The sequence below is a fragment of the Eleutherodactylus coqui genome, chromosome 9 (genome assembly GCF_035609145.1).
Source record: "Eleutherodactylus coqui strain aEleCoq1 chromosome 9, aEleCoq1.hap1, whole genome shotgun sequence".
Lineage (NCBI taxonomy): Eukaryota > Metazoa > Chordata > Amphibia > Anura > Eleutherodactylidae > Eleutherodactylus > Eleutherodactylus coqui.
Window position 1 is genome coordinate 116,999,272 of NC_089845.1, and position 17,478 is coordinate 117,016,749.

The 17,478-nt window shown below is 43.0% G+C and overlaps 1 protein-coding gene across 2 annotated transcripts in view; it reads right to left on the reverse strand.

Moving 5' to 3' along the window:
• Positions 1-17,478, reverse strand: part of SPAG1 (sperm associated antigen 1) — an 84,669-nt gene that overhangs the window by 13,512 nt on the left and 53,679 nt on the right. For both annotated transcript variants that reach the window (XM_066578387.1, XM_066578388.1), the window contains exons 13-15: positions 7,262-7,414; positions 4,474-4,619; positions 2,706-2,847 (exon numbers count right to left, since the gene is read on the reverse strand). In XM_066578387.1, the coding sequence (XP_066434484.1) occupies positions 2,706-2,847; positions 4,474-4,619; positions 7,262-7,414 (441 nt within the window). The remainder of the gene's footprint in view (positions 1-2,705; positions 2,848-4,473; positions 4,620-7,261; positions 7,415-17,478) is intronic.

Consider the following 17,478-nt stretch of genomic DNA (forward strand, 5'->3'; position numbering starts at 1 on the left):
ACAGCCGTAATCAGCATTCATGCTGATCGCGGATGTTACAGGTGGGTGTTGGCTGTCAAAGACAGAGTTCTTTTATTTTTTTTTAGCATTGCTTTTATTAGCTCCATAGCATTTTCTGGATACAGGAAATCAACAGAGGTCCTTCTGGGCCGACGTGTCTCCCTGGTTAAGTAAGTGACCCACCTTCCAGTTCTTTTCTACCTAATGACAATGGCTTCATTATAGCTGTAGTATTTAAAAATAAAAACTTCACAAAAACTTTAGGAACCATTACTGTGGCCCCTTTTGTGTTCTAGCACAGGTCTCCATGTTACATATGTCAGAGTTACTCTCTGTGGACACATGATCACTGCAGTAAGCCGTGATTGAAATCCCACAGATGACATGTCACCACAGTGAATATTAAGGTGGTAGTGGAGCACAGAAAGAACCACAATCCAGTCCATGAACGAGGTATTACTGGAAAACATTTTCTTCACTTGCTGCTGTGGTCACAGTTCAGGGGTTTTAGGATACTCCTAGGAGTCTTAGAAAACACCTTTGACTTTGGTGCTATGATGTGAAGCAGATGATCTGGAGCTCTTTATCAGAGAATCAGGACTTTGAGTCCCTATAAAAACCTATTTTGAAATTAATCAGCACAGAATTATGGACTAATTTAGTTAAATAAAAATAAGTACACACTTGAAATAAACTTCTTTCTTTACAACTGGAGGCAATCTGATAACAAAACCCTAATGTATTGTATGGCCATGAATCTGTTAATCCTGTTATCATCATCATTGTCTAGGGAATTGAGTCTTGTTGATTCTGAACCTTTCATCAATGAAGCTGGCCACTTCAGATGGTGGGGGGGGGGGGGGGTGTCCCAGATTGATAATAACACTTTGTTCTTTTTAAATCAAATATGCAAGTTTAGGTCAGACGAGCTGATTAAGCTATCTTTCTTAGTATAGAAGGAGTTGGTCTGGTGGCATGAAGTTAGAGGTTTTTATTTGGACACAGTTCGGGCATACCCGCACAGTGTAAATCTCTAGGAGTTCTCTCTGCCTTTCACTGCCACCTCTCCAGTAATAGACAGATGATGATGAAGGCTGGCTTCTAATGATGAGGATTGGTTTTGTCTTCGCGGTTTCTTTCTTTAGCTGATGTTCAATAGACGAATACAGTTTGTATGTTGTGCGTATATTCAAGTGAAGTCTCTTGTAAGGTAAATCATGTTTAGGTCTATCATTTGGTGATTTATGTACTTAACCTTTGTCTAGGAGAATCATTATACAATTGTAATCAATATCACCTATTATGTAAATTTGTTTATTTTTATAATCTATTGATTTGTATTAATTAGTTGTGTTTGTATTAACCCATTTGTCCTTCTTTAAAGCCGTATCCGAACTTGTAGTTTTCAAGTTGGCAAAACAGTGGACGAGATTTGTTGCAATGTGAGGTTTTCAATTGAATTCAATGGGAAACACTTGCTGATTCTCTGACACGCATGAAACAAGAACAGGACGATCCCAATTTTTCACTGAAGTGATGCAAGGCGTTTTTGCATGAAAAACATCTCGCATTCGCGGGTAAAATGCACAATCAACAAGCACGATACTGAGACAGGTTTCTCAGCCCAATATTGCACTTGCCTGAGTTAATGTAGTCTCATGCTGGCTTCACATGACCGGATTTCAATTGCGGAATATGCAATAGTCACCCACGCAGATGATACGCAGTATTCCGCACCTACTGAAAAAAATAGAACATTCGCATGTCCACTCGGATGAGCGGATAGTGATTGCGATTTCCGTGAGTGGATTTAAAATTGCAGCATGTTCTATTTTTGTGGGGAATCCATAGAAGTTAATGGAAGCCGTCCGTCTCGCAGCCCATTCGCAACAGACACTATGGATAGGCTGCAGTTACCTGCTTCGTCAACTTGCGACGGCACAGGAAAAACAAATATATGTTTTTTTAATGTGCATGGGGCATGACTGACGCGAGCGTCCGGGGTCATCCACAATATGGAAAGTGAAGGTCGGGAGGGGTAACATCTCTCCTTAGGGAGAGCAGCAAGAAGGTGAATGAGGAGACTTATAAGGCCATCCATGCTCCTCTGGGTATTATGAAAATAAAAAAGATGGAACAATACCCTCTTCAGCACCACCTATTGGATGGCAGCATTCCTTCAAATCAATGCTTGACCCTTTATACAGGTCCGTAGAGCAATGAAAGAGAAGATATGCGGAGTCGCTGGCTGGGGTCCCACATGCGGAATCCGCTTTGTTCGTGTGCAGCCAGCCTAAGGCTTAGATCCATGTCAGATTTTTCCTTTGTGTATCAAACTTTTTTCCAGTCTATGAACTATCTATGAATTACTGTCTGTTTGAAATGAATGGAGGCGGGCGGCTGGAGATCTCAATCAAGCTCCTTCTCCATTTTCTGAGTGACTATTGCTCCTGTATGAAAGCACAGGAGCGACACTCAGTGGGATGGCTGTCAGGCACCTATGAGTCTGAGAAGTCCCGTGTAAAGGTACCTTTAAACATGCTGGAATTAATGATGGCACAGCGCCCTTGCTGCAGGGATTTTTAACATCTTGTTTCTATAGTTGGAGCTTTGTGACCACAGAGAAAATGTTTCTAGATGAGCCTCAACAATCAGGAAAGTGTGATCACAACAAGTGATAGCGGGATGCCATCAGCTGTCCTCACCTATTGGTGTACACGGTGCACTCCTCTGGTTTTAACTGTAGACACTCTGTGTATTTCTTCTCTGCTTCTGCGTACTGACAATTCTTCACAAAGTCATTCCCCTTTTGTTTCAGGGACAAGAACCTCTCTTCTATGGATATACCTAGGATAGAAATACCAACGACATGTTACTAGGGAACAGCTGGCATATTTTGGTTTAAATAGTCTTGGTGTCCTCACCGATAACCTGTTTGACAAGGCTGCGGTGCTCAGATGAGCGCTGCAGCTTTTTCATTATATACCAGGCATAGCATCATTCATTTAGTAGTGACAGTGCCTGATATTGCAGCACAGTCCCATTCACTTGAATGGGGCAGAGCTGCAGAACAGTCATGTGACATCACAGACAGAGGAAGAAGGTACAGAGCTCACCTAAGTAAGCACTGCAGACTCTCCAAAAGGTTGATCAGCAGAGGTGCAGGGAGTTTGACCCCCACTGATCTGATATTAATGACCTGACTTTAGGCTAGGTCATCAGTATCTAAGGGCGTTTTAGTCGGTACAACTGTCAGAATGGGGAAAAACTTGGCATTTTTTTTAATTTACACAAGGCCACAACATAAAATGTAAAAAAAAATACATTTAAAAGTTCTGAAGACTTTCTAAATGCATTGTGTACGTGCATACAAAGTGGCCTCAGATCTTGGTTTTAGAAGCCATACTGGAATGAGTAAAAAGGTGTCAAAACTAGTGCTGAAAAAAAAAGCACCTTTTTAAAAGTTCCAAACAACCCTTTTTAATGTTAAAATACACATCTCGAATGCCGCAGACTTTGTGGGTTTTCATATCAATTAATGGTGAGTAGGGATCTTAACCCTTACTTTTTTGCAGCAGCTAAGAGATGTATTATAAGCAACGAAGTGCCCCAACTATAGAAAGATTATAGGAAAACACCTTGAAGTTCTGCTGCCTCAATAAATGCAGGTAAGTGCTGTTATGTGGACTTGGCAATCACTGGTGACTTCTAACATACTTAACAGTTATAAACGGGTTTGCACTGCTGGATAGACAGATACCATTTACCATGCGTAATAAAGTGGGGGGAAAAAATTCATAGTGAAGTGACAGAAGTGCTTAAAGGGGTTGTCCCGCGAAACAAAGTGGGGTTATACACTTCTGTATGGCCATATTAATGCACTTTGTAATGTACATTGTGCATTAATTATGAGCCATACAGAAGTTATTCACTTACCTGTTCCGTTGCTAGCGTCCTCGTCTCCATGGTGCCGTCTAATTTTCAGCGTCTAATTGCCCGATTAGACGCGCTTGCGCAGTCCGGTCTTCTCCGTGTTGAATGGGGCCGCTCGTGCCGGAGAGCGGCTCCTCGTAGCTCCGCCCCGTCACGTGTGCCGATTCCAGCCAATCAGGAGGCTGGAATCGGCAATGGACCGCACAGAAGACCTGCGGTCCACCGAGGGTGAAGATCCCGGCGGCCATCTTCACAAGGTAAGTAAGAAGTCACCGGAGCGCGGGGATTCGGGTAAGTACTATCCGTTTTTTTTTTTTTAACACATGCATCGGGTTTGTCTCGCGCCGAACGGGGGGGCTATTGAAAAAAAAAAAACCCCGTTTCGGCGCGGGACAACCCCTTTAACAAACAGTAACATTTTTATCATAGACGTAACCTAGGAGCCTGTACCCGTGCCGATACTCCTAGATAGCAAAACATTAATAGAAGCATATTAAAAGACATCAGAAGACACGGTATGGCGTTGTATTAGCAGATTACCTGTACTATTTTCTGAGCGGGCATTCTTCATGGCAGCCATGTGCTTTTCCTGATGCTCTAATTGGGTGGACACGGGCACTGGTGGGATTGGGGGAAGTTTCTCTCTCCAGTTGGGCCCATCGAGGTCAATTAATGTTCTTGTGATTCTGTTCCAAAACAGACAAAGGAAACGATCAATATAAAATAGCATCTGATTCGGCCATAAGATGCCCAATAAAGGGTAATTGGGAGCACCTTGTGCAATAATGAGCAAAACCATTTATAGAATTTCCAGACAAAGCTGCTTTTAATTCATTCTTCAATATTGGGTGAAAACAGCAAGAACATAATTAAAGGGAATGTGTCATCAGAATATTACCTATTGTATAAATCAAGTCTTAATGCTAAACATCTTTTAAACAATTTTTGGTCATTTGTTGTAACATTTCGATGTTACGATCTTGATATATATAAGCGCAGTTTCGACCAGTCACAATACGTGTTGGTCACAGCTCCCCTCCTCCTCTCCCTGCACAGTGATCTCTGTAATGAGTTAGTTCATGTACATTATGTCTATGATCCATGAGACTGCTGTAAGGTGTATCTATAAATGCTGTTAACTGAAGCTCAGGCAAATGGCCGTCCCCATAGTCCTGTACAGAAAATAGAATTTAAATATCTACAAATCAGAAAATAAAAAAACACATTGGAAAAATGGAAACAGTTTCACTATCTGGTTTTAATTAGAAAAATACTATAGATGATATAATCCCTTTAAAGGGGTATTCCCATCTCAGACATTTATGTTATGTCTTGTGGATATGCCATAAATGTCCAGGTTCAGGAAGCGGGGAGGAGCCCCAAAACAAGGGGGGGGGGGGGGGGAGCAGTGTGCCCAAGTTAGTGGAAGTAAAGAAATGCTGAGGGGAGATTTCTATGGTAGTTCAGGGTTTATTCTTTACAGTGATATCTTATATATTTGTTTTTCAATTTGCTACATCTGTAAATGCACTTTTTTCTAGCATTTTTCAAGTCTTCTATAGAAGCATATGAGAAAAACGCCAGAAGAAAATCCACAACTAGAGCATGTTGAAATCAAAACCCCACCAACAAAAACACATTGGGGCAGATTTACTATTGGTAATACACCAGTTGTCTGGCATAAATTACACCAGAAAACTGGCTTACATAGTCTGCAACACATTATCATGTCTTTTTAGACACTTTCGGACACTTTATGACCTATTCGACTAAGTGGTGACATGAGTCAACATTGGGAGGCAAAAATTGCAACAGGCTTTGTTGCAATTGTTGGTCTAAACTATGCCAACGGCTGGTATAAAAGTTAAGCGCCATTTACACGCAAACATGATTGCTCAAAATGAATTCAAAAGATATGGAGAATGATTTGAGTTATCATTTTGCATAAGCTGCTGATGGGCACTAATGCTTATTTGCTTCATTTGCATGTAAATGAGCTTCCCTTTCCTGTATTCAGAGAACAGCAGGTGGTCTGTTATCTGCATACAGCCCCTTTGTTCTGTCATGGGACTGCAGCTGAAAACAATGTGATCAGCGCTTCCATGGAGAATCACAGCGTGCGGTCCCTGCTATCAGCTGCCCGGCCGAATGATGGATTTTAAGCTCAACATAAAATCATTGTTCGGCCGACAAGCTAACGATAATAGCATTTACACGCAACGATTATCTCTCAAAATACATTGTTTGAGCAAATTTTGAGCGATAATCGTCCAGTGTAAATGGGGCTTAAGACTAGGCAGCCTAAAGATTTAGTAGAACTACTGTGATTATTATGGTACATTCTAAGACTGTCTAGTTTAAAGGGATTCTGTCACCAGGTTCTACTGACAGAATCCCTTAAGGTTGGACAGTCTTACTGTTAGATAGTATTCGTAAATCTGACCCATTATAAGTAGTGCTCTATACATTCATACCATTACTACACATGAGTCGACGAAAATGCTATTCCTGCCTAGAGTCCTGCTCTGTGGCTTCCCTCCAATCTATCCTCAACTCTGTGGCCTGGCTTACCCATCTCCCCCCGTTACTCTCCTGTAGACCTTTTGGTCTAAAAAAAAAAAATTTGGAGCATGCTCCATTTTAGTGTGGATCCTACATTGACAGCTTCCATTGAAGTCAATGGAAGCCATCTGATCTGCGGTCCGTCCACAATTGAATTGCAGATGGGCCGAGGATTCTGCGGAAAAGCAGGAGTTCAAGGGGGAAAAAAGGACTGCGCATGCGCGCTGGTCGGTGCATCCGCAGACCTCGAAATTGAAGACCCGGACAACACTTAGAAGACCTGAACAGTCTCCTCAGTCCTGGGCAGGGTGTAGGCTCCCGAATGCAGAATCCGATCCACCCATGCACATTAGGCCATGCTCTGAAACTCACTACCTCAACCCATCAGACTCTCCACCACCTGAGAAAGCTTCCAAAGGAACCTGAGAACCCTCCTCTACAGACAAATCTACAACCTACAGTAACCCTGCTGCCATCACAAGACAAGCACCTTCTACCAATAACTATTGTCTTCTCCCCTGTACACTAGTAATATTATTAATAATACATATTAATAGTGGTGGTGTTTTCTTACATAGCAGTAAGGCTTTTGCCCCCCTTCATGTACCAGGGCACTACTCTGCACCTTCACAGCTATGACACGGATAGAGACAGAGGACTGGGAACAATGGACAGTGATGAAAGAGAGACGTGCGTCATTGAGAACATAAACAGCGTGCAGGCCAACATGCCAACCGTATTACATTCTACTTCATTAATCACCTACCTGTTAATACTGTCATTAGCCAGCTGCATCCCGCTGTCTAACTGAAGGGCAACTTTATAGTCCACATAAGCTTGTCTATATTTCTCAAGGGACTCATTTGCCATTGCACGTCGCAGAAGTGGTTTTAGTGAAAATGGCTGAAGTTCCAGGGCCCTTTGTAGAGAAAAGTTTCATATTAACATTTGAGAAAACAAGCAAACAATGGTAGTAGAGAGAATAATGAAAAGTAAATTCTAAGGAATAACATTTTTATTTTCTTCTATTGAATAGTGCAATAATTTTGTGCATACTACTCTGGCAGTCATACTTAGGAAATGCAGCCATTGGACACCTTCCATATCCTGCTGGCCACATAATACACAGACAGGCCAGGTCTGCCACAGCCGGATACACTGATAGTATCAGGGGACCCTTCTGTGATGTCCGTATGTCCTAATTGGTTGTCCAAGTGAAACAACCTTTTAAAGCAAGGGTCAAAAATACTGAGGAGAGAACTTTTCAAATGTTCGACTGTTCGCTGAATTTGGACAAAAAGTTTGGCTCAGTCTGAATTAGTTTGAACCAAACCCAAACTTCACCAATACCCCGTAAAATTAGTGTACAGCACTATCTAACAACCATAAAACGACCTGTATAATACTCCTAGGAGAAGGTGGAGAGGAAAAGGAAGAAGGTGGTGGCAGAAAAGGACAAGGTGGCGGTGGAGAAGAAAGAGAACAGAAAGAAAAATACATTTTAGTGGGTTTGGCCGAGACAAAGTGCCAGAGATTTGAGTTCACACCAAACTGAACTTGTAGCATAGTTCGACCCAAAACAGAGTTTGACTGTTTCAGTTCGCTTAACATTATTCAAAAGATTACAGAAATGGAGATTATTAAGGCCTCATTTTTATACTTGCCATGGCCAGGGAGCATATCACAGTGTGACTCACTAACACAATACCTGATGTTCATTAACACATGCACATCCAAAAGTCTCATTGGACTGCAAGGAAAATGAATCTGTCAATGAACCAATAAGGTCCACAACCCACAAGTGGTACTTCTTAGGCCCCCTCTCACACACACTGCTTTTTACTGCGCTGTCCTGAGCACTGCGCTAACCGCAGTACGACACTCATTGATATTAACGGGGCTTCTCAGACCTGCGTTCGAACTTTTTTGAAAGATTTTCAAGTGCTGTCTATTCAATTTTTCAGCATTTTCACATTTTTTATGCACCCTATCACAATGATCGGGGGCATTAGGAAGCACTGCAACATGCGTTCAAAAACGCTGCTCATAATCGCGGTAAAATGCTGTGGTTCTGAGGGATGTTTAACTGAATAGATGTGTGAGGAGAGTGGCCTAAGGCCCCATGCACATGGCCATATTTGCACCACGGGATCCTGAGCGAGCGTTCGCCTCCGGATCCAGCAGCAAATGCAAAACGCTTTTTCATGCCCACGAACGGAAATAAACCGCAATTTTCCGCTTGCGGGGGGAATAAAAAAAAAGAAGAAAATTACGGCATGTACTATTCTAGTGTGGGCCTCGCATGGACGACTTCCCTTGCAGTCAATGGAAGCCATCCGTCCTGCGGCGATTCCGAAATGTTAATTTCGAAAACGCCGCAGATCTGCGTCATCACCGATGCGTCATTCTCTGCACTATGCATGTGCGGTGGCGTGCCAGGCGGTACATCCACAGCACAGAGAAGACGACAGGTACGCAGGGGTCATTGCCGGGGCACCGGGTCGGATTCCGCTGAGAGATCTTGCAGTCGGAATCCGACCCGGCCGCGTGCATTTGGCCTATGAGACACATAAGAACAGGAATCAGTCAACAGCAGCTTCTTGACAGTTTCCAGGTAGCAACCACAGATTTTTCTCAAGTGCACAGTAAAAACATTACATAAAATATCTCAAAATACAAAGAGATGTTACAAAGATTGTATTCTCGTAAAGTGTGGCGTCACTCAAGAGGACCTGCCCCCTCTCCGGTCACATCTGTGTTCAGGCTCCCTTTTTAATGCTCTAGTACAGGAGCAGGAAATTAAATGACGCTGGACAGACCATATTCACTATAATAGGGTCCATTCACTTCTGCTAGGCTGTCCCATATTCTTTGGGATGAAAAGGCACAGCATGCTGTACTATTTCATCTGGGGTTTCATGCCAGAACTCTGCTGGGAACACCAAATGAAGCCTCTGACGCAAATGTGAATATGTCCTCCTTCCCGGAAACGTATGAATTAATTGACAACTGGGCATTACCATTTGCTGTGTCAAAGGGTTGGGTCAGGAGACAGGTCCTCTTTTAAAGCTTAAGGTATTGAGTCAAAGCAAGTTTCAGATCACAGGGCTGGCAAACAATCTTAGTCTAAACACGAATGTCAATAGAAATGTAATGTGCAAACCAACATAAATTCCTCAAATACAAACGTTTTTCTAAAGGCCCATTTAGACAACAATTATCGCTCAAAAGATGTCTTTTGAGCGACTTTTGAGCAATAATCGTTGTGTCATTTCAGCGCAAGGTGATCACTCAAACGTTGAGCGATCAATTTGTGCTCCCAGCGGAGGATGCAGAGGACAAGTGGGGGCCAGTTGTTCTCTGCTTCCAGCTATTCCCCACTGGGAGCGTCCAGCTGTCAAGCGGGTGGACCCGCTTGTCTTGTGCATTCAGCTGTTTTCTGCACGGAGCACTCCCACTGGTCTCCGGCACGCTTGCTTGTAGTCCTCAGCCGCCGACAAAAGATCGCTTCCTGGTTCCGGGATTTATAAATCCTGCCTCCAGGAAATGAAGGCTCTGATTAGTTCTTAGAGCTTGAGAACCAATCAACAGCCACCGCGTTGTACAGCTGGGATTTTTGAATGGGCTGAGCGGCATCCGTCTCAGCAGAGTCTCTGCATCTCCGGCAGCGGCTCCTCATCACTCCGCAGCAGACATTGCTATATCACCACTGGAGATGCAAACATGAACGCCGACTTACTTAGCAGCCGGGGTCCTCCCACTGGTTTCTAGAACTCCGGTGCACTTGCTTTAAGTCCTCAGCCACCGATAGAATTTCGCTTCTTGGTTCCAATTAAAAAATCCAGCTTCCACAACACGATTGCTGCTGATTGGTTCTTAGAGCACTGCTCAGCCAAATCAACGCAGTGCTTGAAAAACCAAATCATAGGCATCACATTGTTTCATTGAGTGCTGCATTGATTAGCTGGCAGCGCTCGAGAACCAATCTGAGCCATCGCTTCCTGGAGGCGGGATTTATGAATCCCAGAACCAGGAAGCGATCTTCTGTCAGCGGCTGAGGACTACAAGCAAGCACGCCGGAGGACAGGGACCACAGCTGCTAGGTAATGCATTGTTAGTTTTTTTAATGTAATTCAGCTAGGGCTTATTTTTGAGATAGGGCTTATATTTGAAGTCATCCCGAATATCCTGAAAAATCAGGGTAGGGCTTATTTTCTGAATAGATCTTTTTTTCAGGGAAACACAGTATGTATATTATCACAGATTCCAAATTTGTGCTTAGATTTTGACTGCCATGAACAGATTTACAGACAATAACCTTAACAGTATAATAAAGAAGTGTACATACACTTGCAATTACATGTTTTATAGATGTCCTTATAAACTGTACATCCTAATTAATTTGAGGGACATGTTGCATCCCAAATCTTTGTATCATTTCAACATGTTGGTCACAATCTGTTCAAAGTTGTTTGATCTCATTTTCCCCAGCCATTTGTCTGTCACATTCTGGAATACCATCCAGGCAGATTTTCTTTGATTCTGCATTAATTGAATATATTGTCACATTAGACAGTGTTGATAAATGAGGCCCATGGTTTTAATGGTCAATACACTGTAACAAAATGGTACAATATTATATATTCTACTTTCTTATGATGTCTATAACTTCATTATCTTTCCTGGCAGACAATTTTGTTTGCCGTGTTTGGATTCGTAGCCTGAATATAGAACTCTGATTTTCGCACAGGAAAATATACCCTTTTAACACAGTAATAGTTATTGCAGGACTTTATATAGGTTTCATCTAGAACCTTCAGAGAGGTCACATGCCCGTTTTTGTTAAATTTGTTACTATGGATTAACAGTAAGTGAGTAACCCATTGATTGGCTGATGGGCTGGGTATAAAAGGCAGGTCCTGTTCTCTGGCTGTGGTGTGACTCAGCAGTTTTTACAGAGGGCAGCGTGCCTTGTGAGGAGTGAGCTGCCCCAGTGCTACTAGAGAGCTGAGTATTCCTGTACCAGAGAGAGCAACTTAGATTCTTGAGGCGGCACTAGCCAGTTGCTGCAACGCAAGAGCTAGAGGGAAGTCTGCTGATCGTGCAAGGTAATACCCATCAGCTGCAATTATAGATGGCAATTTGTGAACTTACACTGGGAGACAGACCCCCAGTGAGAGCAGATACAGCCAGTATCTGGATATTGTTTCGGTGCTGTGTAATCATATACCCAGGCTCTTCACCTGTAAAACGGACTGCTTTGACTTCATCACTATACAGCCTCCCCAAAAGATACTGTGCCAATAATCTGTCCATGGAACAGTGACTGGTTAAGCCAATGAATAAATCTGTTATCTGAAATATGCAAAGTTCCTGCAAGACCAATTTACTTCAGAGGAGACTTATTTTCAACCATCATCTGTGCCATTTGCACATACCATTTATTGACTGTAATAAGTCTATATAACCTGCATGATATTCAGGACATTCTATTTGCAGAGTACGGACAAGAATAGCATGCATCAAACATTAGTAAACGGTTTGCATTGTATCCAAATAATAGTGTTGTATGTTATTGTCATATTATTCTTTATCGGACACTCAGTAAAAGATTGTTTGTTCACCTGAACTGGGGTGAAGCCTCTCAATCAGCAGTATCATATTCCACACCTGTCACCTGTTACACTGCATGTAAAACTGTGGTTTTTACATGCAGCTTTTAGTAACTTCAGTGGAGACATTTGAATCAAATGTGTGTCTGATGGAAACATGGAGATTAAAGAAAAGTAAATTGCCACTGGCCCCCGATGCCCAATAGCAGATCAGCTTCAAATGAGCCTCGTGTGGCGCAGAGTGTAAGCTCTCACCTACGACCTGAAGGTTGCAAGTTCAATCCCCGCATGATTCAGGTAGCTGGCTCAAGGTTGACTCAGCCTTCCATCCTTCCGAGGTTGGTAAAATGAGAACCCAGCTTGGTAGGGAGTAATAAGCAATAATTACCTGAAAGCGCTGCGGAATACGTTGGTGCTATACAAATACCAAGATTTATTTTTATTTTTATTTCCCTGTGTGTAATGCTCCCTTCTGTGCCCAGATGTTGGCGGCATTATCACAGTTTGTCTGCACTGCGGCACTGGTACCGACACCACTTTAAAGGCATTTTCCGAAACCCAAGAAAAATGTAACAAACGTCAGCAATCATGACATAACAATAGAAGCACTAATCAAGTATTTTATCTCCTTCCATCCTACTACTGCTGCTCCCTAATGGTTTTGGTTTTCGGCGCTGCAGCGATTACTATCAGAGTCCTCAAATGCCCGCTGCAGCCAATCGGTGTGACAATTACAGTCAATAAGTGGTCCAGCAGTAATGTGGGAAGTTGGATACATAATTGCTGCAGTGATGGAAAACAAAGACAAGTGAGAGGCAGCACTGGAACAGTGGGGGATTTCATACGAGCATCGGTGATGTCGCCGCTACAAAATCAAGGCGATGTTGCAGCTTTGTCCCCATGATTTTGTAGCATCAGTGATGCTTTTTCATGTGATAACTCACGCATCACTGCTGTTCAATCGAGAGAAGGTAGAGCCCTGGCTGCACTCCAAAAAATAAAAGGAAATACTCAAAAGGCTTGGGTCAGGTCCTCCCGCTGCTGTCTGGAGCTCTGCAACACGTCCTGCAGTCCTCGTTTGCCCACAGAAGATCACTTCCTGGTTGTGGGATTCATAAATCCCGCCTCTAAGATGCAATGGCTCTGATTGGTTTATCCAGCGCTGCATTGGTTGGCTGAACAGCGCTCGAGAACCAAAGAAATGGCTATGATTGTTTCATCAAGCGCTGCATTGATTGGCTGAGCAGTGGCCGAAGAGCTAATCACAGCAATCGCATTATGGAGGGGGGATATATGAATTGGCCAATTAATGCTGCTGCCCAGCCATTTCACATACATGTGTCTTCTTGCGCTAACGCATCACAGCAAAATCACACAATTGAAGTGAAAGCGGCCTTAATCCAAACTTGTCCGCTAATTCGTGAACTCTGCCTACGGGTTCCCGATTTCAGCAGCAGTGGCCTGCCTGCCTTAAGTCAGGGCCCTGACAGTCATGGGCCTCCATTACTGCAACTAATGACATATTATGGACGCTGACCCACATGCTGCTCCTGGACATGCTGATATTACCTACGAGATCTTCAATGTTTGGTTACATCTAAAAAATTGACCTACTGCGTTGGACTTTCTGATACATTGAGTGACCTGTTAGGGAAGGTCAAAGTTCCTATGTTAAGTCTAGCGGCGCCGTTGTGCTTCAGCCAACAACGCCGCTAGGGAGAGTCAAGCGCTGCTAAGAGACATTCCAATCGAGTGCTTAGCAGTTTGACTGTTGCCATGTCCCCAAAACATAGAAGACCAAGCTGTGGGCAGCAGACAGTTCAAGGGGTGCGCTAAGATGGAAGTTGGTACACTGAAAATGTAGTTTACCCTGAAGTCCTTGCCAATACAAATAGTCAGTTCTTAAGGCCCCCTGTCCACGGACGTGCATTCGTTGACGGTAAACCGCCGGTGAATCACACCGGCCGACGCTTTCCATAGCATTGCTATGGAAAACGCCAGCCCCTGCCCACGAGCGGAGAATCATGGTGATTCTCCGCTCGCGGCACACAATTCGCAGCATGCTGCGAATTGCCCGATTCTCTGCGGCCAGCCTATCTATCAGATAGGGCTGAGCGGCGGAGATTCGGCGGCGGCTCCCGCAGCGGAGGTCTGCCGTGGGACTTCGCAACACCTGTGGACAGGGGGCCTTAAGCATTTACAACCATTTTTCCAAACATATTATGTTTGTGAACCAAAGATCAGGTCAGTCTAGTTATATTAAATGGGTGTATCCACATGTGCGGTTTTTTTCTCATAGCAATGCTTCCTATGGGAGAAAAATTAAAAATCGCATCGCACTTACGTGTTAATGCGACTTTCACACGAATGCGATGCAATTTTATTATTTCCTATTAGAAGTACATAAAATTTTCACACATATGAAAATCACAAGTACAGCATTGTGATCAATACGTTTTTTGCGCAAAACACATTGAACTCGCATTAATAAATAGTAGGTTTGCAAGTGCAATAGTAATCCGAGTTTTTACACAGATATTGCATTAGACCCTGTAAAAGCACCCCACGAGTGGCTCCCATTCTGGCAGACTTTAAAGCATCCTTGCATTACAAGGATGGAACGTTCATTTGCATGCCTGTATTGTAATACTACATTTCCCATGCAGCAGAAGTGTCTGGCTGGCAATAGCTTCCCCTGTCAAAATCAGCTATTTGCCGGGGGTGACAGTAATTTACTTATGTATATGGTTGAAAATATGTACATGACAAGACCTACGGCTTCCGCCTGTCTGCAACGCCTACAGGCACAGTTTGCATTGTCAATATGGAAGTTGTCAGGGCTTTGATCTCCCCAAGAGAACAACTGGAGCATGGTCTACAAGACCTGTATACTCCAATTAATGCTTTTTCGCCTATGAAATAAACCAGACAGATCCGCATTAGACGGAGAGTGATTTTGGTCACTAAATAAGCCCTAGGTGAATTACATAAAAAAAAACAAAAAAAACAAAAAAAAAAACAATACATTACCTAGCAGCTGCAGTCCGTGTCCTCCTACTGGTCTTCTGAGCACTTGCTTGCAGTCCTCAGATGCAGACAGAGGATCACTTCCTGGCTCTGGTATTCATAAATCCTGCCTCCAGGTAGTGATGGCTCCGATTGGTTCTCAAGCACTGCAAGCCAATCAATCCCGTGCTCGATTAAGCATTGCAATGGCTGTGATTGTTCTTTGAGCGCTGCTCAGCCAACCATTGCAGCACTCGAAGAACCAATCAACAGCCATCGTGTTTCAGAGACGGGATTTTTAAATTAGCTGAGCGGCATCCATCTCAGCATCTCTGCTCTGTGGCTTCTCCTCATTCCGCAGCAGACATCGCTATCGCCGCTGGAGATGCAGAGACGAACGCTGCTCAGCCAATTCAAAAATCCTGCTTTCACAATGTGGTAGCTGTTGATTGGTTCTTAGAAAGCTGCTCAGCCAATCAATGCAGAGCAATCGCTTCCTGGAGACGGGATTTATGAATTCGAACCAGGAAGCGAACTTCTGTTGGTGGCTGAGAACGGCAAGCAAGCGCTCCGGAGTTCCAGAGACCAGTGGGAGGCCCACGGCTGCTAAGTAAGTCTAATAAGACATCCCCAGAAAATAAGAACTAGTGCGTCTTTTGGGGCAAAAATTAATAAGACAGGGTCTTATTTTCTGGGAAACATGGTATGCGTTTCTGCAATTTTCATGCACGATTTAAATCAGTTTTTCATTTGCCTTTCTCACTACTCTGCACTTCCTCGTTCTTTTTGTATGTGGCCCCCATAGTAACATGTGTTAAAAGTTTTTTCAATGCTCCCAGAAAAGAGTGGTCGATTCTTGAATAAGAATCACACAAAAACAGGACATGCAGTAATTTTTCAAACTGACTATTAGTCCAAATGAAGGGAGGGGGGAGGGGAGAAAATTGCATGTGTGTGAATTAACTCATTCAAATGAATGGATTCTTTTTCCATGCAAGTTCTATCCATTTTGGACTCGGACAGAACTTGCATGTGAATATCACCCGTGTGAATACAGCCTTTAAGAGAACATGTTATCTTGGAACAACAATATAAACTAAGTTATACTCCCCCCGCTTCCTCATTGTCTGCTGGTGAAGTCTACACACAATCTGAGAATCTAACTCTTTTTTAGACAGCGCTCAGACTTCACTGGCGGACAGCGTGAGAATGGGGGAGCGGGCGAGTATAAAAAACACAGTACATCTCCCCATCACCTCTCCGAATAGCAGCAGTTTATGGTGCGGGCCCATGGAAAAAGGTTCCCTTTAAGAAGTGGTGCACTTTCTAAAAGCTGAACAGTGGGTCTACTCTGGTCAAATCAACCACATTTCCCTCTTAATTCGCATCACAATTAATTTATTCGAATGCATTAAATCAGGTCTTTACTATATAATCACTGCAATCCTTACACAATCAAGCTCTTGGACAAAGATGCACTGATGTTCAAGGCCGATCCCCAGGTGACCGCTGCCCAAAACCCCATTTCCTGTTCTGTAATCAGTCCTACGGGGGAACGGGGGTTAAAACTCCCTATTCTGGGCCATCTACAGCAACAGATTTCCAGGTATGCCTGAGCTCTACATCCCACAGCTGTCATCTACACAATGATACAGAAAACAACCACCTGGCAGATGTTTCCTTAAAGGGATCGTCTAGCCTCATGTAACTGAAGCTCAATCCTTTGACAATGAAAAGGTCTCAATTTTGTAATATACAAGTGTAGCAATCAGTAACATGAATGGTGCAAAGTGATAATTTGATTTAGAGCATCTTCGTATATAGTAGTTATCATTACATGTTAAATGTCAAGGTAATGTTTGCTACATTATTATTTTTTTATTTCAATTCCTCCCCATTTTCATTATCTGCTTGTTGTCAGTGAATGAGAACATTTCTGTTTAGATCCAGTGGCTGAAAATTACTACAGACCTAAGGCCTCTAGCATACAAGCATATTTGGGTCCATGGGTGCTGCCAGTGTTAATTCATGGCCAGCAAAACTGACCCATTATAGCCTATGAGACCATGCACACCGTCAGACTGACAGTGCATGGTAAAAAAAATAGGACGTGCCGTCTGTGTATCAAAAAACACACGGACAGGGTAGGGGGACAGTGGTGATAAATAAGACAAAGAAAAAAAATACCAGAACTACTGTTTAATTGTGTTCGATGAAGAATGCTATATTTTGTCAGTTCAGACTATATTGAACGTGGCGATAACGATTATCTTCATTTTTTTATTGTTTAGACTTTAGAATATTTAAAATGGGGAGAAGGGCTTTTACATTTTAAAATGTATATATTTTTACATTCTTCAAAAAA